The 22,842-nt window shown below is 39.1% G+C and overlaps 1 protein-coding gene across 3 annotated transcripts in view; it reads right to left on the reverse strand.

Moving 5' to 3' along the window:
• NELL1 (neural EGFL like 1) overlaps positions 1-22,842 on the reverse strand; it is an 805,269-nt gene that overhangs the window by 619,774 nt on the left and 162,653 nt on the right. For all 3 annotated transcript variants that reach the window (XM_021685858.1, XM_021685859.1, XM_021685857.1), the window contains 2 exons: positions 6,301-6,373; positions 5,597-5,679 (listed from right to left, as the gene is read on the reverse strand). In XM_021685858.1, the coding sequence (XP_021541533.1) occupies positions 5,597-5,679; positions 6,301-6,373 (156 nt within the window). The remainder of the gene's footprint in view (positions 1-5,596; positions 5,680-6,300; positions 6,374-22,842) is intronic.

Raw genomic sequence — 22,842 nt, forward strand, 5'->3', positions numbered from 1 at the left:
ACATATGGTACAAAAAAATTCAACTCTGATAGAATCTCACACACACTCAAGTGTAATTCAATCCAATAGCAGTATTATCATTTTCCCCTTTTCTTTAGAGACTGCCTTGATTGAAAAACAAATACTACTTTCTAAAAGTCCAAGTAGTTTCTATTTTCTTTCTCGACCACACTTATACCTCTGTGTCTTCAGTATTTTCCCCACATAGATCAAGCCCATCTCTGATCCAAGTAAGACTATTTCAAGCCAGTATTTTAGATATAATGGTTGAATATGGGTTGAGGACTCCCAGAATCTTTCTATGCTAACTATGGTTCCATTCCTTACATGTTCCTCTCAATTACTCCTACCGGCACTGCTGAGCACCATTCTCTAAAAATCGAATCCACATGCAATTCCAAACTTGGCTTTGGTCATTTATTTCATTCTCTTCCTCCCAAAGTTTAGAATCTCTCAAGAAAAATAGTTCCTATCTGCCTTTTGTAGGCAGTACCAATGGGCAGGTAAAAAAGCAAGTAAGACGCTAGACAAACCACATGCACCATCATCAGCCCCCAAAAAATGCGGAGTTAACTATGCCTAAAATATTAGCTTCCTAGGACCCCTCCCATATGCACAATCTTCCAAAAATTCAGATCCATGTAAAGTTCTAGCTTAATTAGTTTCTAGAATCCATGCTAATTAATTTCTTTGGGAATTCTTTAGGGAACACATTAAATACACTTCTTAGAATTTGGTGAGGTCAAGTGAGTAAAACCACATATAGGTAAGAGGTAGCAAGAAGTGACAACTTATTGCATATTACCTTTACTTCATGTCTATAGCCCCTGTAGTTCCTACAAAAGGGTAGTGATTGATGGATGACCTGGGGTTGAAAAAAAGTTCAACTAGACCTGCATCCCTCCTAAAAGTGGCTGAGAACAGTGTATTTGTAAAAAGAAATGAACCTCACTCTGAAAATCTGGAAAAGATCTACTGCCTGCACCACTCCCAGAAACTTCTTAAAGACTAAATGACTCAAAAGGCAATTCTGTGACTGCCCAAGTTTCCTGAAAACCCAGGAATTTGCCTAAAAAAGCAGTATTGTCAATTTCCCATACTGTCCAACAAAACTGAGCTACCTGCAAAACTCAATACCAAGAAAACCTCGGTTTTAATGAAAGCTATTCTCAGGACAGATATTTTGTATTTTTTAATATATTTAGCCTTTTCTGACAACACTGAAAAGCCCTAATCTCTGTAATAAGAGCACATGAGACAGACACAAAAGCAAAGACATATTAAGGCAAAAAGCTAACTTTTCAAAGACACTTAATATGTAACTATACCTTCCTTTTCATCCCCTGCTAAATACTAGAATAAAAGGAGAAAAACAACTCTGAACCAAAAAATGAATTACAATTTTTCATTGGTATTAGCATGCTGATTTTACCCAAATTCATTTTCAAAAGCTATTTCTACACCACCTGCCATTCCCTCCAAGAATGCCTACAGATCCAAAATAGATCCAGTAGCAAATCTACATCTCTATTCTTACCTTTGTTCATGCATTTATCTAAGCAACCATGGACAGAATCATTTATTCTTAACTCTACACATTCGAAGACAGACAGCAGAGGCCTTTTTCACAGTAAGAGGTCAACAAATGGATGAGTACATTAGTCATGCAATGGGGTGCGCTTTTCTTTCTTTGAAATACTATTTATTTGGCACTTGCTACATTGAAGGGAAAAAAATCTTTTATTGTGTTAAACCTTTAAGCTTAACTGGAAAAATCACTATTGAGCTTGCAACAATGAAAGTCTCAAAATTAAGTATGTTACAAGCTGAAATGCCACTCCAAGTGCTGCTTGATTTGCATAAATAGATTTGTCAAAGATTTGAAGAGAAGTAATCAAATTCCCAGTCCAGCACCTCTTCTCCCCGAACTTGAAGGCAGAATGCAATTACAGGACAGGTGGGACACAAGACAAAGACAGGTCCCGACCTCATCACCATGTACCTGGCCAGCAATAGGATTGTTCCCACAATGTCAAGACTACCTGAGAGAACTTCCAGAGTAAGCCAGGGATCTGTGGTCTCTTGTAGATGGCTTAGGGAAAGTGACAGAAGACACCTTCCCTCCTTCCCTGTACCTCCTCTACCTTGAAAAAGGTTCATTTTGCCAGAATGCCAGGATTCTTCAAAGAGGGCTCTTACACACCCAGACCTGTCACCTGAAGATACATGCAAACTGCTCCCACGATATGTCCCGTATTCAGCAAGAGCATAGTTATTCTCCAGCAGCCCCTGCCCTGAACAGAGAAAAGAAACAGCAAGCCCTCCTGGGCAGACCCCTGGGCTCATCTGGTGTCGCAGCTGTTTGATGTGATTATGGCTACCAACTCCTGTCCAGCTTGTGCACTGGGCTTGCTCTCTGGTAGGATTCTATGGCTTTCCACTAGGACACCATGTAAGGACATTCTGCTGCTTTCCAAGACCTCCTGGCACCTCACTCTAAGACCGGGAACCTGATGGCAACTCACGGCTATTGCCAGGCTTTGTGATGCCAAGCCACTAGGCAAGGTGTCCATTTTCTTAGTGACTATCTTCCCCCCATGGCTGCCTATTTTTTTCCTAGGTTTAACATAAAATGAACAACTACAGCTTATTGAGTACCTATTGTGTGCCATCCACCAAACCAGACCTGTAAGTCTCACTTGCCTGGTCTCATGGGATCTTCATAAAACCACAATTAATGGTCACCCTTTTAAATATGGGGAAACGGCAAATGGGAAGAGGTCAATGAGCCTCCAAGCTCCCACTTTGATGGCTGTGCAGGGGAGAGAAGTTAGGGAAAAGGGTCTGCCCATGTTGGGAGGTCTTAAAGGGAACTCCTACACAAAGATGTGGCCCCAAAGGCCTGTGTCCTCAGTTTGAGAGTACACATAAAGTAAACAATGTTTGCACGAAGCACAGAAAAAGACCTTCCTGTTCAGACCTTGGCACAGTCAAGAGGGAAATATCTTCCTTGATAATTCTTAAAGAATTCTTGGCTGAGAATTCATCTGGTCTATCCTAGGTTTGCAGTGTGATTCTGAGCAGCCTCTAAGATCTGAAAACCTTTAAGGGTATATAAGACGGCCCTGCGTGGTCCTGCCAGAAACACAGAGCATGGGAACCCAGGACTCAACATCAACAGATTTCCAAGGAAAACAATGGACTATAACCAAAAGGGTAAGTTTAGGAGCTTTGTTCTTGCCCTGACTTTTCCCCCTCCAAAAGCTACTACAAGCTCTACGCTCATGTTTCACTCCCAACAGGTACGATCAGAACACACATTCCTCTCTTCCATTTTGCCCATTGTTCTTACCAATCTCTATCCCCACGCTGGTAGTGGCCAACCTGCCTCTCTCCATCAGTCATTCCTACTTGACATCTTTTGTTTCTCTTTCCAATCCTCCCTTCTCCAACTACAGACATTCTTAGTCATGATGCAGCTTTCAGAATCTGAGCCTGAGTCCCAGCTCTGCCATCCACTGTCTTGGGAAAAGTTAACATAACATTCCTGGAATTGAGTCTTCTCATCTGGGAAGCGGGCTAATAAATCAACCCCAACTCACGGGACTGTTGTGAGGATTAAAGTGATAAGAAATACAAAACATTTAAGCATTGTAACTAACACACAGCAAATACTCAATAAATATTACCTCCTATGACTGACTTTCCAGCTTTTTCTAAATTATGGGTTGACAAATTAGGGCCCATGGACCAAATCTGGCCACCCACTCATTTTCCTCCAGCCTATCAGCTAAGAAAGATTTTTACATTTTTCAAGGGTTATATTTTAAGTGATTATATTTAAGTAAATATGTACATATTTTCTATTTTGCCTCTTGGCCTGCAGAGCCTAAAATTAACTAGCTAATCCTTTCCAGAAAAAGTTTACCAGCGCTCCTTTTCTAGATTATTGTAGATTTCAAAATTTTGCAGTGAAAATGGAAGTTCTCAGTTTTCTAATTATAATTCTATTCACGGTTTGGAAGAAACAGACTTATAAATCTTCCAAAGCACCAGAGGCAGGGTTTAGAAGGTGGATGAAACCATTTTCTGCTTGCAATTGCCCACAATTAGATATCTACTGCCTCACAAATGCCCATTTTACATAATAATGTTTGGAGGACCGAACTCAATGTGGTTCCTAGATAATGTATGGCTAAAAAGAGAAAAATGACATTCTCTGCAGAAGGTAACAAGAAAGAAAGGAGCATCCTTAAAGCTGGGGAACCACAATCACCTGAGACTAAGACATGTTTCTCGTTTCAAAACTTTGGTAGCAAGCTAAAATATAATTAACACTATTGAGATCAAGCTGTTCCACACGAAATAAAAAATACAAGTCTCTATATGCCACAAGCTGGGAAGGCAAATAGTTGGCTGCATTTCACATTTCCACTGTACTCTGAGCTGAAAAGCTAATGCTTCAGCTCTCAAGTCTCAGGGTTTCTAACAAAAGTGTTCTGTCTCTCCTTTCCAGACAGAAGATGACTTGGCCAAAAACCTAGTCTGAAAGAGAAACCTTACCTTCGGTAGCACAACCGATGGGTCCAAAACACAGCCTGCCTCCCAAACACTTACCCACCCACCAATTTTTTTTTTCCACGTGCCATGGCTGATGGCTGGGAGCAGTCATAGCCGCAGATGGGAATAGGATTAATGTATCATTTTCACTGTTATTAAAATTCTTCCTTTCGCAGAGTATAATGTCTCTTAGGCCCAACCTAATTCCTTCTTCGCCCTAGGCTGGGACTCACGTCCACGACTGATTGGTATCATAACAACAGCATTAGACACATTTTCTCTTTATTCAGTGCCTTTCAACATAGGGCTCAGGGCTTTTCATTATGAATCTAAACTTCAAATATTAAAGCCTCTAATTGTCCACATTTTCAGCTATCTTCTGGAGCAGGAATCATGTCTCGTTCACGACCAACTCCTTTGTGTCTGACACAGCGCCTGGCCAACAGCAGATCCTCGGAAGATGCTTGTTAATTGGATAATGGAGAGAAGGAAAGAATGTACAACTATAAAACTGAATGTGTTAAAAGAGAAACTTTGCCTCCTCTACTATTTAACTCAAGACCAGTCCTGAAATGAATCACATCTTAGAAAAGTGACATAATGCCTTCTTGTGACAGCAATCTGTTCCTAACAATGGCTATTTTGCCCCTGATTATTGGCAATAATTTTTACACTCAAAACGCATTAGCTTAGAAGCAGCAGTGTCTCTGACCATGTACCATCTCACAGTGTTACTAGTTGAATGGCCAGTGGGCAAATTCCTTTTCCTCTCCCAGGGAATCTACAGTGATCTATATGGCCTCTTTCTTCCAAGCATTCTTCAAGCAAACATTTTGATATAGCCTAATAGCATCAAAGAGGTAAATGGTTATGTTTACTATAGGTAGTCCTATTTCAAGTAACAGTAAACCATTTTTTATAGTAACATATTGCAGATACCAAGGCTAAAAATGTTTCCATTATAGCATATTGCTTGAAATTCCAGATAAGATAGAGAAAGACAATGAAACATCACAAGTGAAATTCAGATACCTACTTTTGCAGTCATCTTGGCCAAAAGCTCTTGCAAATCCATTATTCCTTGCACCAGGCTTAAGAAATCACTGCAAGTTGGACAAGCTCAATAGAGAAAATATAAGAAATGTTGATACAGTGCTAAAACAATAAAGAAATTCTTACAACAGTAGTTGCTTGGCTATGTTGAAGGGTTTTTGCTTTTCTGGCTAAGTATTACTTTACAATTGGAGTGAAATCACCCAGGATTTCAAGTCTTGGTCTTTTCCTTTTATTAACAGGAGGAAAGAAAGGAATAGGAAAAAAGGACTATTAACTGAAAAGGCAATAGGACATTTTTTAAATTAAAATTAAACCCTTGTCTTTATTGAGAGGTAACTGTAAAAATGTGAATCGTTATACAGAAGAGGAGAAACTCAACACGCATCTAAGCCAAGCAGTTTAAATAAATGTTTATGATTTATACTACCATATTAAACCTATCTTCCTGCATCAATCTACAGAACCCAAACTTTTAATGTAGTCTTTTTCTTACCTTCCAGTGGTAATTCTATAAACACAAACTTTTTAAAAATTCAAAGACACAGAAGTATATAGTATAGATAATTAATTATCTCCCTATCCCCACTACCTCAGAAGTCAAGTTTTTATGCTTCCGGCAACATGTTTATCACCAATAAGTTACATAGTAATAGAAATTTATAAATGCTTCAAATTGCTACTTACTGCGATTCAGATTCGGACATTGAGTTATGTATCCATTTGGCATAAGGATGATTTTCCCATCTTGGATGATTCCCTTGATAACAGAAGAGAGAGGTGGTGATCAAGATTATAGTCACCGGTTCCAATGGCCCCTGTACAGTCACATCCCTGTGCAAGGCACTTTTTTTTCTTTTTTTTAAAAAACAACACTGGTATCCTCACTCAAAACATAAGTTTGCCTGAGTCCCCAGGGAACTACTCCAAACCGTCCTCCTGCGGAAATCTTGAAAATTACATTCATCTTGAGAAAGCTATCGTTAGATACCACTGGTGGATGCTAATGACATTGTAACAGGAAGGATCTACCAGTAAATGTTCTTCAACTACTGAACCAAAAAGGCACTGATGAAACAAAAATTTCCTCCATGCCTTAGTCATCCTGGAACATTAAATTTTGCAGACTTAGGTGATTTTTTTAAGCAAGAGAGAAGAGACAATACAAATATATTAAAGTTTGATTGAGTAGAGGAAATAAAATGAGACATGGAGAGAATTGCATACAATCTTTGCTCTCTGCTAACTGAGTAACATGAGTGTTTATTGGTGAGTCTTAAAACTTCTCAACATCTCACTGTGAGTAAAAGGGGTTCTTTTTCATTCTGTAACTTAGTCTGGAAGAACAGCCCTGATCTAAGAAAGTCATTGAGACTGCCATCTTGCAATGACAATATTGACTTGGCTTTTGCATTTTTTAACTTGAATATCAAGTTTTTGGTTTTAGGGATTTTTTTTTCTTCTTGATTTGACAGAAGAGATATTACAAAACAGATGGAAGATGCGGAAGCCAGTTCAGAATATTGAGCTTAATCTGTAAATAAAATATAGGCCTAAGATCATGCTGCAAGTCTTCCAGAGGAGGTAACATTTATGTGCTCATCTTCTAAAAAGAAGGTAATCAACAAATGCTGTTTTATTTCAAAATGAAATATGAATTGGAAACGTTAATAGAAATAACGGGATCATAGGACCTCTTTCTCAGAATTGGATACATTAACTTCTTCCTCTTTGAGAATGATGCAGTATTTGTGAATTTAAGAGGAGACAGCCTCTCCATGGGGAGGAAGCCCCTACCACTGCTCCTCAATATGAATTCATAGTCTTTTTTTTTTTTTTTTTTTTAAAGATTTTATTTATTTATTTGAGACAGAGAGAATGAGATACAGAGAGCATGAGAGGGAGGAGGGTCAGAGGGAGAAGCAGACTCCCTGCTGAGCAGAGAGCCCGATGCGGGACTCGATCCTGAGACTCCAGGATCATGACCTGAGCCGAAGGCAGTCGCCTAACCAACTGAGCCACCCAGGCGCCCTGCATTCATAGTCTTTTATATGGCAATTCCAGAGAGCAATTAATGGAGCACCATCTAAGTCGATCAGCTTCTTCCTGGCACAAAGCTGCTCGGTTTCTCAAAGCAAGTTCATGCCTTTGAGTGCCCAGGGCACCTTTCAAGCACATTTGAGAAATATGAGAAAAACAGGGGATTGGAAGTCAGGAGATCTGGGCTCAAGGTCTGAATCCATCTCAAGCTAACTGAGTGAACTTGAAACAGTCAGCCAACCAACTTCTCTGAGCTTCAGTTGCTTCCTCTGGAAAAAAGGCTGGATGCAAAAGCTAAAGATCCTTCCAGCACTCAAGTTCTGGGTCAGCAAAACAGGCATTCAAACCAAGACTGTGACAAGTTAGATTTCTGTGCTCTACCTTTCAAGTTAAACAAAAAATTAGACAAAGCTGTAGGTTTCCATCACAGACCATTATAGAGAATGGAGAGACACATCAGAAAACATCTGTCTGATCTGAATAGATTGAATATGGGTGAATTCATAGTAACCAACTATCCCAGGTCTGCTCAGGATTTAGAGTTTCCCAGGACCTAGGACTTCCAGTGCTAATACAGACTCACAGGCACACAGGGACAGCTAATCACCCTAGGAGATGTGCAAGTGGAGAAAGCATATATACCAGGAAAAATCAGGTCCATCTATTACCTGTTCATCAGAAAAGCCTAAATCATTATATTTTTAATCAGCCAGGGAAATGGCACTCAAACCCAGAGAATACTAGTCACAGTATTGATTACCTTTCTAAAAATGAATGGAAAATCCGTTTGAAAAGGATATCCCTTCTATTCACTCAGTGGCAACATAATTTAGTACAGATCAGTTTTCCTTTTCCTATTTTTAAAGGTGACTACCGATTTTTAGTTACATTGTAAATTACAAATTGCCTCTCCCACACTTTCCTTCCACCTGCCCCCATCATCACTTCTGCCTTTCTACTTTTAATCTGAGCCACACAGAGGTGTTACACAGATCATTAGGTGAAGTTCAATGATGTCGACTTGAACACAAACAGAAATAAGAGCTGACAGCTTCTCAACGCCCATTAACACCAAAACTCAACTCAAAACTTGGTATTTGTTTCTGAGGAAAGGTCACGGGGGTCAGCCCACATACTGTTCTTGCCAAATAAATCAAGATGGTGATGTAATTTATTTGAATGGATGTAATTCCATGTTAGACTAAAAGAAGGATGGCCATACACTGTACAATACCAGCTGTAACCCAAAGAAGCCTGAGTATGTGTGTGTGATACACATATATACAACATACACATGCGTATATATCCTAGCACCTTCCCCCGGAAAAGGAACCAGAAGGTTTTGCATTGAATTGCCATATGAACTCTTCTGTACCTGGACCTTTGTCAAAAGCAGCATTTGCTATGCATGTAGTTTTCTTTAGAAAATGAAAGGCGTTTTCTAAAGTATAAACCTATATAGAAGCTCACTCTTATTTCTCCCAGCGAAGTCATCTAGGACAATTTCTACTGATGATAATGTTCCTTCAAGCCCTGCAACTTCGACCAAAGATGAAATTAGAATAACAAGAATTTCTGGGCGCCTGGGTGGCTCAGTTGGTTAAGCGACTGCCTTCGGCTCAGGTCATGATCCTGGAGTCCTGGGATCGAGTCCCGCGTCGGGCTCCCTGCTCGGCGGGGAGTCTGCTTCTCCCTCTGACCCTCCCCCCTCTCAAGCTCTCTCTCTCTCTCATTCTCTCTCTCAAATAAATAAATAAAATCTTTAAAAAAAAAAAAAAAGCTGAGCAGAAGGGGCGCCTGGGTGGCTCAGTCGGTTAAGCGACTGCCTTCGGCTCAGGTCATGATCCTGGAGTCCTGGGATCGAGTCCCGCATGGGGCTACCTGCTCAGCAGGGAGTCTGCTTCTCCCTCTGACCCTCCTCCCTCTCATGCTCTCTGTCTCTCATTCTGTCTGTCTCAAATAAATAAATAAAATCTTAAAAAAAAAAAAAAGAAGAAGAAGAACAAGAATTTCTATTTCTTCTTATTTAACTTTAAATGTATCTACACTTACCTGAAAAACGCAATTCTTGCAGGACATTTATTAGCCGGCCTCGCCTGATCTCATTTTTTCAGACTCATGCTGTATTTCTCATCATTAATCACGGCACTGCTTCCCAAACTTTGAGTTTCTTAGGAATCACCTTGAGTAAACACCTCAAGTTGGAGTGTTAACATTCAGATTCCTGGGTCATCCCTCAAATTCTGTTTCAGGAAGGTTGAGTGGGCCCAGGAAACTTCATTAAAAGCTATCCAAGAGGATTCTGATGAAAAGTCAAAGAGTCCCACTTTAAAAAACCCTGCTCTCTTGTCAATCATTTGTGGGTTTTCTTTGGGGGGAGGGGGAGGAACAGGAGGCTTTACTCATTAAAAGTTCATAGTGGTGAAAACAGCATCATCCAAATCCTAATATAGGAATAAAATCTCAGTGATTTGGAGCTGAGTTGCAACCAACAGAATTACTAGATTATAGACACCATGAAGGCAAAGTCATATTTTCATCTCAGTGTCCCCTGCAGCTTCTATTGTAGTATATTTCACATAGCAGGCACAATAAATACTTGAAAAGCATGAAATTCCTAAAAACTATTAATTATAGAATATTGAGCAGTATCATTTTCAGAGCTGGTAGAGTCTGTAAAGATCGTGTAGGATATCAGTTTTTAAAGTAGGGGTACATAGAATTTTAGAGGAGGTTGGGGAGAACATCAGATATATTTTGAAAAAGCTTCCAAGGTGATTTTGATACACCCAATGAGAACTACTGATCCAGGGCCAGATCACCAGTCATTTGACCTACAAAAAAACTAAGGCTTTGGCAACTTAAGTAGCTTTCCAAAAGGACACCTTAATCTTAGGCCATTAACTACAGGTCTACTAACTCCAAAACCAGCACGAAGCTACTCCAACATGGTTTAAGGAGAAAATAGATCATTTGAGAAAGTCTCATAGTTACATGAGCTAACAAGGTGTTGCTAGAACAAGGTCCTGTGGTCAAAATGAGGTTCTATCTTAATTGCTTTAACAGATAGATACTTAATCAACCCAACATAAATTATCTGCATTAGATACTAACAATTTGCTGAAATAGTGTTTTAGTGCTGGCAAACAAGAGATCCTTTTAGGTAGCTTAATATTCTCCCCCGCAATCTTATTTACACTATTAATCTACTGAACAATCTGTTTTCTCATCGTTCCTGCAATGCTAACCCTCAGCCAAGTTGAGAATCTAAATAAATCCCTAAAGTGCAAAGCCCAAATTAATAAACTTTTACTATTAGTACAGGTGGAGCCGGGGGGGTGGGGGGGGGGAGAATGGGTACACTTTTTCCTTTGTTGAATCCACCTGTTACCAGCCTCTACTTCCTGCACTCAGCTCACCAAGCACTGCGAAATAGATGGGCACCAGGTAGGTCGTACATTGGGAGTATTTGTTTGGGGAACTAATGCCCATTATTTCCATTGTTCCAAGAACCTTTCTCACTCCACAGTAAGAAATACACAAAGATGCAATAAAGATTAGAAAAATCATACCATTAGGACCCTCTTATGTATGGAATAACTAGGATTAGGCAAGCCCTTCTAACATTCAGAGCTTTCTGATACAAATAAAAGCAGCTTTGCCACCAAACAAATGCTAATTCATTTTTAAAGCTCTTATTTCCCTGCAGATCTCTGTTTACACTAAGAAAATGGTTCTCTCTTTTTGTATGCTAAAACACTGAAACAAATTGCTTTCAAAGGGAAAGGCAGTGGGGAAAGTTCCTGCTGGGCATGTAAATATATGGATGAAGATGTGTTCTGTTTATAAACTGGCAAGGACCCAAGCTTTAGCAACAGGCTAACAAAAAGACTTGAGAAACTCACAAGGAGGATTTTCAAAATGCAACCAATTATAGATTTCTGCCCTGAAGACAGTTAATAAAATATTCCAGCTTGCATAAAAGAAAGACACTTGTCGACTTCCATTACGATCAATAAAAACTGTCAGCTCATTAGCATATCATTAGCCATCGTGCTGTTTCCAAAGTCTTAATGCACAGAAATATTAGTCTACAAATGTATAAGATTCCCCAGCTCTGTGACTTTGACTTTCTGCATGAAAGGAAAAATAAGAATTAGAGATGGAAGGAAGCCTTTTCTATGTGCCTATAAACATATGTTTACCATCTGTGGAATTATGGGAACCAGCTAAGGTTAAAAAAAACAAACAGCTGTGCCATAAAAAAAAAAAAATTGTAACCAATTTCACTTCCCAGTGACAGCTCAGCTGTTAAGGAGACAGTGAGGTCCAGGTAAGGGAAAGGTTTCAGACCCAAATTCACTGGACAGAGAGAGACAGAAACAAAGAGGCTATCTTGGCCTCAGTGAATGGCTTTAGAATGGAAGTTATATAAGAACACTCAAACCACTCAAGCAACCTGTAACTCACTGTGATTCACCTCAACTTGTTCTTTCTTTACCCTCTGAAAAATCACAGCATCATCGGCTTGGAATCTATCAAAGGGAAACTGAGCAGTAGTCAATCACCTCAATGATGAAAATCTTTGACAATCAAAAGATTCAGATAAGCCTGTCACCACTGATCAGCTATTTTCTCAGACAGCTGCTATTCTTAAGTGAAGAGATCCCCACCTTTTGTTCTGGGTCTCTGATGGGAATCACCCAATGCTAAAGGCTCACATGCCAGGCACCAAGCTTAATTCCCTCCCTCTCTCTTTAACCAGGAGCACATTTATTGTGCCATCCATAAAGGTCCATCAGGGCCCAGAAATTAGGTTTGACAAGTGAGCTGACTTTTGCTTTTACTTTGCCTATGAAATAACATATTAATATTTAAAATAGAGAATGATGCTATTTTAACCTGAATACACATCATAAGCATATTTAGTTCTGGAGGGAGAAAGGCGGTGTGGTTCTTGGACCCAGGAGGCAGCTTCTCCAAGATAAATATTAAGAGCCTGAAGATATGCCAAGTCTCACTTAGAGGTGCTTGCCTCTTTTGCAAGCAGAGTTTTGCAGCACTGGATGGATCCAGATAATTTCCATAAAGAGACACTGACCTATTTCCCCTACCCATGTCATCTCACCAAAGGATGGCCAGAAGTGCACTGGCTGACATACAAAATTCTAAGAGGGAAAGGAGTTTCAAAAACTTCCTTAAAAAAAGCCATTTCTTGAGGCTCCTCTTTTTGGACAGCAAGGAGAATCACATTGTTCCCCAGAGGAGCAGTGTGGAACTGCCAACCCCCTTCTGGGGCTTCTCACTGGTACCCCCTATTCCTTTTGGGGGGAGCTCCAGGGAAAGACAAGGTGTGTCTCCTCGGTGGGACATGGTGAAGTGCAATGTGTCCACCATCTAACACAGTGACTAGTACACTATAAGTAAGCCCCTAAAAAACATGCTGAATGTCTGAATGAATGAGCATAGACTCTGAAATTTAAGAAGAGCTAAGTTTAAATCCCATTTCTATCACTTACAAACTATGGGAGACTGACAAGTTGTTCAACCCCCAAGTCCCATTGCCTCATCTATACAAAAGGGATAATAGCTACCTCATTAGCACGCTCTGCGGGTGAAACCTCATTAACGGAGATAATCTATGTAGAGCCACACAAGATCTGGAACACAGGAAGCACTCAGTAATTGTCAGTATTCTTCTACTACCTACAACCCACCTCTGCAGCAAAATGATTGTCCAAGTCTATGAACACCCCTTGTGTTTTCTGCCTCTATCAGGTACCTGGGCTCTTAAGGACAAGGTGCCTGACATCTACAAGGAATCACACGCTCAGCAAGCCAGAGTAATAGGACTAACTGCTCTCCCCCTTTTCATCACAAACTCCCAACTGAAACAGAAGTCCCTCAAAGGCAGGAAAAGCACCAATAACTTCTACAAGGCAATGTTCAGCATATGGGGAGCATTAAATACATCCTGTCCAAGTAAGGGACAAGATGCATGTTGCAAACAGCTAGGTGTCAGGTGCTTTTAATATATATTCTTATATAATCTGCATTACCTTTATGAGAGAACTTTGCCATTCCACCAATAAAATGACAGATTTGTCGCTGATATGTTCCATTTAAGAGTATACGGTCTGCGAACCACATAGCTGGTACTATTCTAAGTACTTGCTGAACAACATAGACTCAGTTCTAACTCTGGTAAAGCTTACAATCTATAGAGTGTCCTCAATAATAAACACCCATATATAAGTTCTACTCAGGACCAACTACATAATTTGCCGAGTCCCTTGTTCAAAATATTATTGAAAAGTTGAAGATAGCAACAGCAGAGAACGAAGCTGATCACGGAGCCTTCTAAATTCAGCGCCCTGTGGCACTGCCCAAGTCCAGTGCCCATAAAGCCAACCCTGCTTGTACTGGGACCACAACAAGTGATGAAGGAAATGGAGGAGTCATAGTGGAAAAGCGTGTGGTAGAATGATTTCAAACGGATTTCCCTCCCTGTATCCATATTTTTCTTTCCACAGCTCAGACCAGTTAATTTCAACGGTCTTATCTTCAAGTCCTGTTTGAATCTGCTTTCTTCTAGTGAATTTTTTATTTCAGTTGTACTTCTCAGCTGCAGACTATCCGTCTGGTTCCTTTTTGTAATTCCTGTCCCTTCAAAGATATGCTCATTTAACACGTTCTCAGTGTGGGATCACTGTCCCACACTGAGAACGTGGACTGACATCTAGACAGCCATTGAGCTAAGACCAGTATGAGGGAAGGGTAGGTAGAAATTCCACAAAGCTTTCCCACTACTTTAATTTTCCTAACTTCTTAGTTCTGCATCCATGTTTTTCCTTTAGCTCTTTGAGCACATTTAGTATAGTTGTTTTGAAATCTTACCTAGTAAGTCCAATGTCTGGGGTTCCTCAGGTATAGTTTTTGTCCATTGATTTTATTCCTGTGAATAGCAATACCTTACTGTTTATTTGCCTTGTGATTTTATTTGAACACTGGCTATTTGAATATTGTAGTGGCCTGAGATCTAGAGATAGAATTCTCTCCCTTCCCCAGGGTTTCCTGGGTTTTTGTTTAGTTTTTCTTTATTTGAATGCTGTAGTAGTGCATTTGTTGAATGACTTTCCCAATTATTTTTACAGAGACTATATTCCTTGTCATATCTGGTCACTGAAATCTGTCAATCTATCCCTGAGCTTGTGTTCAGATGGTTTTTAGATAGATTTCCTTGAATGCCAGAGCAAGGGGGGGGGGGGAAAGGTGGAGAGAGGGAGGGGAAGATGGAGAGAAGAGATGGAAAGAGGGCGGGAAATAGAAGGGAGGGACAGACAGAAAGAGGGAAGGCCAGAGGGAGAGAAATACTGGAAGCCTCCCTCCTTCAGTACTTAGCCACGCTTGCACTGATCCTGGGGATCATCCCAAAGACAAAGCTTAGGGTTTTTCTCTGGTCTTTTCTGAACATGCATCTTGCTTTGGGCATGCATGTGGGTTTTCTAAGCACGGGTGCTATTAAATGCCATAATTGCCCAAAGAATCTCTCCCCTCAGATTTCATCCTTGCTTAGGGGTCTATGTATGTCAACTGTACTCTTTTGTCCCAGGGGACTGCAAAGTATTTGTCATATTTGCAATATTTTCAGGCAACACCTGCCACTTTCCTGACCTAGGAGAGTTGAGTTAGACAAGTGTCTTCTATCAGTCCTTCAGGCAGTCCTGGACAGAACAGACATACCAAATAATTTGCAGATAAGGTTTGCTCTGCTCCCTCCAGAAACAAGGACCACTGTCCCACACTGAGAACGTGGACTGACATTGAGACAGCCATTGAGCTAAGACCAGTATGAGGGAAGGGTAGGTAGAAATTCCACAAAGCTTTCCCACTACTTTAATGTTGCTTTTTTCTTGATTGAGAATTCACTTCGTTGCTATAAACCTTTGACTATTTTCCTAAATTTTGACAAAAGTTGGTTCTGACAATTCCTGCTTGTTTTTGATGTTTCTGTGGAGGGACAGAAGCTTGGAGCTAGCTGTCTGCTGTGCCATTTTGCCGGCATACAGCTACTTATCTTTTAACAAGCCCTTCTGGAGACTCAGATGCACTAAGTTGGAGAGCCCCTAATCTAAGAAGTCACTAACACAGAAACTAATTATCAACCATATATTACATTTCATGGATCTTTCTGGAGACCAAGTTAAAACTTAATCTAGACCATCAACACATGTCACCAGGTCAGAGCACTCATAATTGAGCCTTCGATCAAAATCAGTAAGAAAGTCCTTTAAAAATACACAAATTATTGGGCTCTACAGTTCACACTCAATGAGTGGTCAAAGTAGGCACAGGAATTTGAATTTTAAAATCTTCTAATGTGATTTTGAGGTCTTTCTGGGGTTGGAAACCCAGGCTACCCTTCGTTACAGACCCAAGGCCCCCAAGAAAAGTGTAGCTTCACCAAGAAGTAACTAGCTACAAAACAAGAAAGAGCATCAAATGTGAGCCAATTTGGAACTAAAACATCTTGGACAAATTTGTTGAATCTTAGAGATATGGAAAATAAGAGAACATGGAAAAACCATGTGTGTATATATGGGTATGTACGGGTATGGATGTGTACATACACATACATACATATACACATGAATTACCACCCTGAAAATGACATGCTTGAGTATTTATGACAAAAGGATTGAAAGCCAAATAAAGCAAATACCTATAAATATACCACCCAGCTTAAGAACTAAAACATCACTATAGTTGACGCCTTCTGAGTGCCCATCCCAAATTTCCATTCCTTCCTCAGAGGTAAACACTTGTGAATTTAGTGCTTATTCTCATGCATTTTTTTACATATATGGATGTATAAATAATATATTGAAATGTTTTGTATTTTTTTAAAGATTTATTTTAGAAAGAGAGAGAGCACAAGTGGGGGGAGGGGCAGAGGGAGAAAGGAGAAAGCAGACTCCACTGAGTGGAGAGCCTGACCCAGGGCTTGATCTCGGACCCCAAGGTCATGACCTGAGCAGAAACCAAGAATCAGACACTTGACTGAGTCACAGAGGCACCTCCTGAAATGTTCTGCATTTTTCAATTATTTCATACCTTAGTTTTCTCCTGCAACTTTATTCAATTTCAGTTTTAGTGTTTATGACTCTACTACAGTTTAAACATTATCCTATCGGTAGACAACTTTTTCCCCACAGTTTTTGAAATTAAAAGTTCTTGTGATGATGACTGTACATTCTATCTTCTTGGGTACATGACTGAAAGTTTCTTCAATGTGTATAGAGGTTGCAGTCCTCTGTCATGAGATATACACACCTTAAATTTTATACAAAAACTCATTTCCCCTCTTAGTGTTTCTACCAATTCACGTTTCCACCACAGTGGCTCAATTAACCTCGCTCACACATAACATCATCAGATTTTCTTTTTCCCTTCTGCCAGGCTAATGGGTAAGAAATGGTATTTTGTAATGCTTTTAACTTGCATTTCCAAAATAACAATTGAAATTGAATTCCTTTTAATAAATTCATTGGCTATTCCACTTTGGAAAACTGCCTTTTTATATATTTTGCCTGATTTCTTATTCAGTTATGAGCTTCTTACTGATTTTAGCAATTCTTTAATGGATATCATTCTTTGCTCATTGATCTGGTTGCCAAGATCTTTGATAAACCTATTAAACTTGTTTTGTATATTAAATTTCTCAGTATTCTCTTCAACGGCTTTATAGTTACTATTGCTTAAATTCTTTTCTACCTTGAGATCATAAACATATGCTTCCCATGTTGTCTTCTGAAACTCACAAAGTTCACAATTAGGCATTTAATTCAATTGTAATCCTAATTGATTTTTGTGTATTGTTTCCAAATATATTAAAGCTTTTCCTGACACTATACACAAAAATCAGTTACATCAATTAGTATATACATGAAATAGTCAAGTCAATAATTTTTCTAACCATTTATTGAGGAATACATCTTTTCCTCATAGATCGGGAATGCCACTTCAGTTATGTATCAAATTTCCAAGTTTTTACGTGTAGAGTCTCTTCCTGGCCTCTGCATGCTATTATTTTGGTTCATGTGCCAACCCTCGCATAGAGATCAAACTGTTGAGTGCTATCACCTTATATAATAAGCCTTCATATCTGAAAGAAAAAGTCATTCCTTTTACATCTTCAGAAATATTATTCTTGGTCTTTGCTCTTCCATATGAATTTTAAAATCAGCTTGCCAGTTTCATCAGAAAATAAAATCCTCTTGGGAATTTATTACAAGGTCACTCAATCAAGAAATCAATTTGGGAAGAAGTGAGATTTTTAAGCCTTCCTCTCCCACCTGCCCTCATTTAGGTCTTCTCTAATGATTTTTAATAAAGTTTTTAATTTGTTCCATAATGGTTATACATCTATCTTGATTTGTTCATAAGTGCTAATTTTTTTATATTATAAATGAAATATTCTATTTAACAGCACTTTTGTTGCTCCTTTTTTCAGCAATGCAACTGATTGCCTTTAATTTTTACATCCAGCACTCTTTCTGAACTTTAGTAATTCTAATAATTTGTGAATCCTATTTTCTTTGTAGATAATTACAAAAATTATAAAGAACTATATTTTTTTATAGTCCTTAAGGTTTTGTTTTTTGGGGGGTTTTTTGTGTGGGGCTGGTTTGGGGTTTTTGTTTTTTTGTTTCTTCCCAGAAGGACCTATAGTACCATTTTGAAAATAAATTATGGTAATACAGTTTCTTGTTGGATTCCAGATTTTAACAGGAATTTTCTTAATATTTAAACCATAAATGATTTGTGTGTTTATGCACACTTTCAAGTTTAATGAAATTTCCTTCTATTCCTATTTTGCTAAGAATTTATCATGAGTCAGTACTGAATTTATCTAGTGTTTTTTGTGCCTCTTTAGTTAACCATAGATTTTTGTTTAATGTGAATTTTATTAGTCTATTGATAAAAATGGATTTGCATTGTTGAAATAACCAGCTTGGTCTCTCTCACATATGCAGATACACACAGCTAGATTTGGCTTGCCCCCTACCCTTTTTTTTTTTTTTCCTTAAAATTTTTAATCTAATCTGTGTTCAATAGTACATTGGCTTATACAATTCTTTTCTTATAAAATCCATGTCCACTTTGGAAATCAAGGTGTTAGATAGTGTTCTCATTCATTCTCTTCTCCATAAGAATTTACGTAAGATTAGAATCATTTCCTTGGATGTGACAGAACTCCCCTGTAAAACTGTCTGAACCCAGTAGTTATTTGGTGGAGAGACATGGTAAATTGTGAAAAATGGTCACAATCCTTTGCTCTTTGCTGGATTGCTGCCCTGTGCAATGAGAATTTGTACTATTTCCCCTCAAAAAGATGGAAAATATTTCCCATACCCTTGAATCTGGCCTTTTAACTTGCATTGGTCAATATAATGCAGCAATATAACAATGTGTAAGTTGCAAGCCTCTGCTTCAAAAGACTGTGCACATTTCTGCTCCAGCTCCCGAAATCCTGATCAGCCACCATGTAAACAAGCTTGGGCTAGACTGCTAGAAAATAAGAGATCACATGACGCAGATATGAGCCATCCCTGCAAAGTCCATTCCAGTCCAGCCAGCCCCCAGAAAACCAGCAGCTGACCAAAAATACATGAGTGAAGCCACTCAGAAGAGACGAATCATTCAGCTCAGCCCAGGCCAAAGTGCCAAAGCACAAAATTGTAAGCTGTTTCAAGCCATTAAGCTTTGAGTCCCTCTGTTATGCATTGAAAGCTAACTGATGGAGATTTCGTGTCATGAATCCTTTAGAATACCTTTTTTTCATTTCTAAAGTCCATTTTGATAATCCATATGTTTTTAGGAAATTGCCCATTTTTCTCTAATTTTCCATTTCAAAAAAAAAATTAGTGATTACCATTTTAGCATTCACAGTATTTGGTTTATTATTTTTTTCTCATGTTTCTTGCTCAAACTTCAATTTGTCTTTTCAAATAACCAAATTGTGTTTTTCTTGATCTTGTCTATCATATTCTACTCATTATTCTCATTTCTGTTCTTATATGCTAATGTTCTCATGCCTTTTACTTTCTTAGGTTTATTCTGATTTCCATTTGCTAACATCCTAAGTTGGCTGTTTTATTCTTTGAATTTGCCTTTTCTGCCTTCATAGGATATATTTTCAATAGCTTCCATTCTAGAGCATGCCCTTTTACATATTTTGAAAAAGAGAAAAAGTTGCAAATTGTAACATATTCCAATATATCAACCTTTTTCTTTTTAGTTACTGCTTTTATGTCTCATTTAAGAATTATTTTTCTTACATCAAGGTCATAAAGATATTTTCCTATGCTATCTTTTTAGGCTTTACTAGTTTACCTTTCAGATTTAGGTCTATAATCCCCTGGAATTGATTTTGCGTGTCGTGTGCAATAGAGGTCAAGATTAGCTCTTTCCTCATAGGGATATTCAGTTGACCTAGGACCCTGTAGTGAAAAGACCATCCCTTCCAGAGTATTCTGTAATGCTGCAATGTAGACTTTCAGGTTATATATTAGGTGTATGCCTCTTTTAAATGGTAATATTAAAAAATCTTAAATAAAAAATGGTAATATTATGTGGTAAATTTGGGGGCCTTGAAGTGTGATAATGCCAGAGCATTCTACAGCTTCCTTTAGTCTGGTCTGTTTCTTTTTTTTAACCACTTCACTATCAACACTTAGGAATCCTCGCTTGTTTTCAGTTTTTATTTAAGATTCCTTTATTCCGGGCACCTGGGTGGCTCAGTTGGTTAAGCGAATGCCTTCGGCTCAGGTCATGATCCTGGAGTGCCGGGATAGAGTCCCGCATCGGGCTCCCTGCTCAGCAGGGAGTCTGCTTCTCCCTCTCCCACTCCCTGTTTGTGTTCCCTCTCTCGCTGTGTCTTTCTCTGTCAAATAAATAAATAAAATCTTAAAAAAAAAAAAAAAAGATTCCTTTATTCCTGCACCTCCTCAATTCGTTCTACCTTGTATTTGCCCTTTTCCTTTCCTACGAGGAAAGATTTGGCTTTTGTTCAAGGACCTTTCTACCATCCTTGTCCAGTTTTAGTCTAGTGATAAGCACCTTGCTAGGGGAATGCCCACGGGGACATTTGTGCCCTCTGCCTTCTCTGGCTGCACTCATTCAGTGTAGAGGACACATTTCTTCCCGTAAACCTGGATGACTTTGCCAGTTTGCCAACCTTCGTAGTGTCCTCACACAACCTGTCCCTCATCCTCCTTTCAGATGGGCACGGATCGCACTAACGTACTTCTGTCTCAGCTCTTTTGGAGGGAAGACATAACCTTACTGCGAATGTGGGAAGGTGCACTGTTGCGGTTCGCACTCCAGCCAGAAGTCACAAAGGGACTGAACTTCATTTTGGCCAGTGGAGCTTCAGCAATGGCCGCAAAAGCAAAGGTGGCATCTTCATTTTTAATTGCCTCAGTATAAACAATATACATCAGGACTTAAGTTAGTATGAATCCAATACAGTACTCACACTTTTTTTTTTTTTTAAAGATTTTATTTATTTATTTGACAGAGACACAGCGAGAGTGGGAACACAAGCAGGGGGAGTGGGAGAGGGAGAAGCAGGCTTCCCGCCGAGCAGGGAGCCCGAGGTGGGGCTCGATCCCAGGACCCTGGGATCATGACCTGAGCTGAAGGCAGTCACTTAACCAACTGAGCCACCCAGGCGCCCAGTACTCACACTTTTAACCATTAAGTGTAAATCACTTGATAGTAAATATTATGAACTGGAATTGTGTCTAACTTTTTCTCTTCTTGCTTATTTTGGGTTGATAGAACTTTTTTTTTTTTTTAAGATTTTATTTATTTATTTGAGACAGAGAGAATGAGAGAGACAGAGAGCACATGAGAGGGGGGAGGGTCAGAGGGAGAAGCAGGCTCCCTGCCGAGCAGGGAGCCCGATGCGGGACTCGATCCTGGGACTCCAGGATCATGACCTGAGCCGAAGGCAGTCGCTTAACCAACTGAGCCACCCAGGCGCCCCAGAACATTTTTTTTTAATCTCAAATACTTAAATCCGGAAGTAATATTTCTATTATTTTGATGTTAGTTTAAATTTTTAACATGTGAACTTAGTCTAAAGCTAGCCAATGTCTGTATTCATTTTTGGAATACAAGGCTTTAGAGTACTTTAAATCAGATAACCCCATCATCATTTTGTCTAATATTTTTAATTTTTTCCAAAATTGGGCATTATTTTTTTTTAAAGATTTTATTTATTTATTTGAGAGAGAGAGAATGAGAGACAGAGAGCATGAGAGGGGGGAGGGTCAGAGGGAGAAGCAGGCTTCCCGCTGAGCAGGGAGCCCGATGGGGTACTCGATCCCGGGACTCCAGGATCATGACCTGAGCCGAAGGCAGTCGCTTAACCAACTGAGCCACCCATGTGCCCCCAAAATTGGGCATTATTTAATCAATGATTAAGGTTCATGTATATTCTCCATTCGTTCACCAATTCCCCTTGTATTTTATATCTTTCTTCTAAGAAGTTTCTTTAATGAGGATCTCTTAGTCATAAAATTGAGAGTTTTGTCCATAAATTCTTATTTCGTGTTCATGCTCAAATGATAATTAAGCTGGGTATATGCTACTACATTTGGGAGTTATTTTCCCTGAAAACTTTGAAAATATTTTTTTTTTATTATCATTTAGCTTCTGCTTTTACTGATTAAAAGCCAGCTGTTCAATTTATGTTATTCTTTTCTGGAACATTTACCTTTTCAGGGTTACTGTTACTATCTTATCTGGGTCTTTGGGATTCTACTATTCCAGTAATATATCTAAGTGTGGCTATTTATCTTACTTGAGTAATAGATTAAAATGGTCCAAAATTCTTCCCCTCCTTGTATCCATATCCTTACAATGTGATACAGCAGAGTCCTTTAAGAGATGGAATCTATTTCTTTACCCCTTGACTATGAGTTTGGCTCTTGGTTATGACTTGCTTTGGACAATAACATATTAGCAAACATGATAAGGCAAGCTGAACCTTGAAAAGCAATAATACGCTAGAGCTTGCTCTCTTCTTACACTTGGAATCTTAGGACTATCATGTGAATAAGAGCCTCTAGGCCACTAGAGAATGAGAGATCACATGCAGGAGAACCAAGATACAGTAGT

Source organism: Neomonachus schauinslandi, chromosome 11, assembly GCF_002201575.2.
Source record: "Neomonachus schauinslandi chromosome 11, ASM220157v2, whole genome shotgun sequence".
NCBI lineage: Eukaryota > Metazoa > Chordata > Mammalia > Carnivora > Phocidae > Neomonachus > Neomonachus schauinslandi.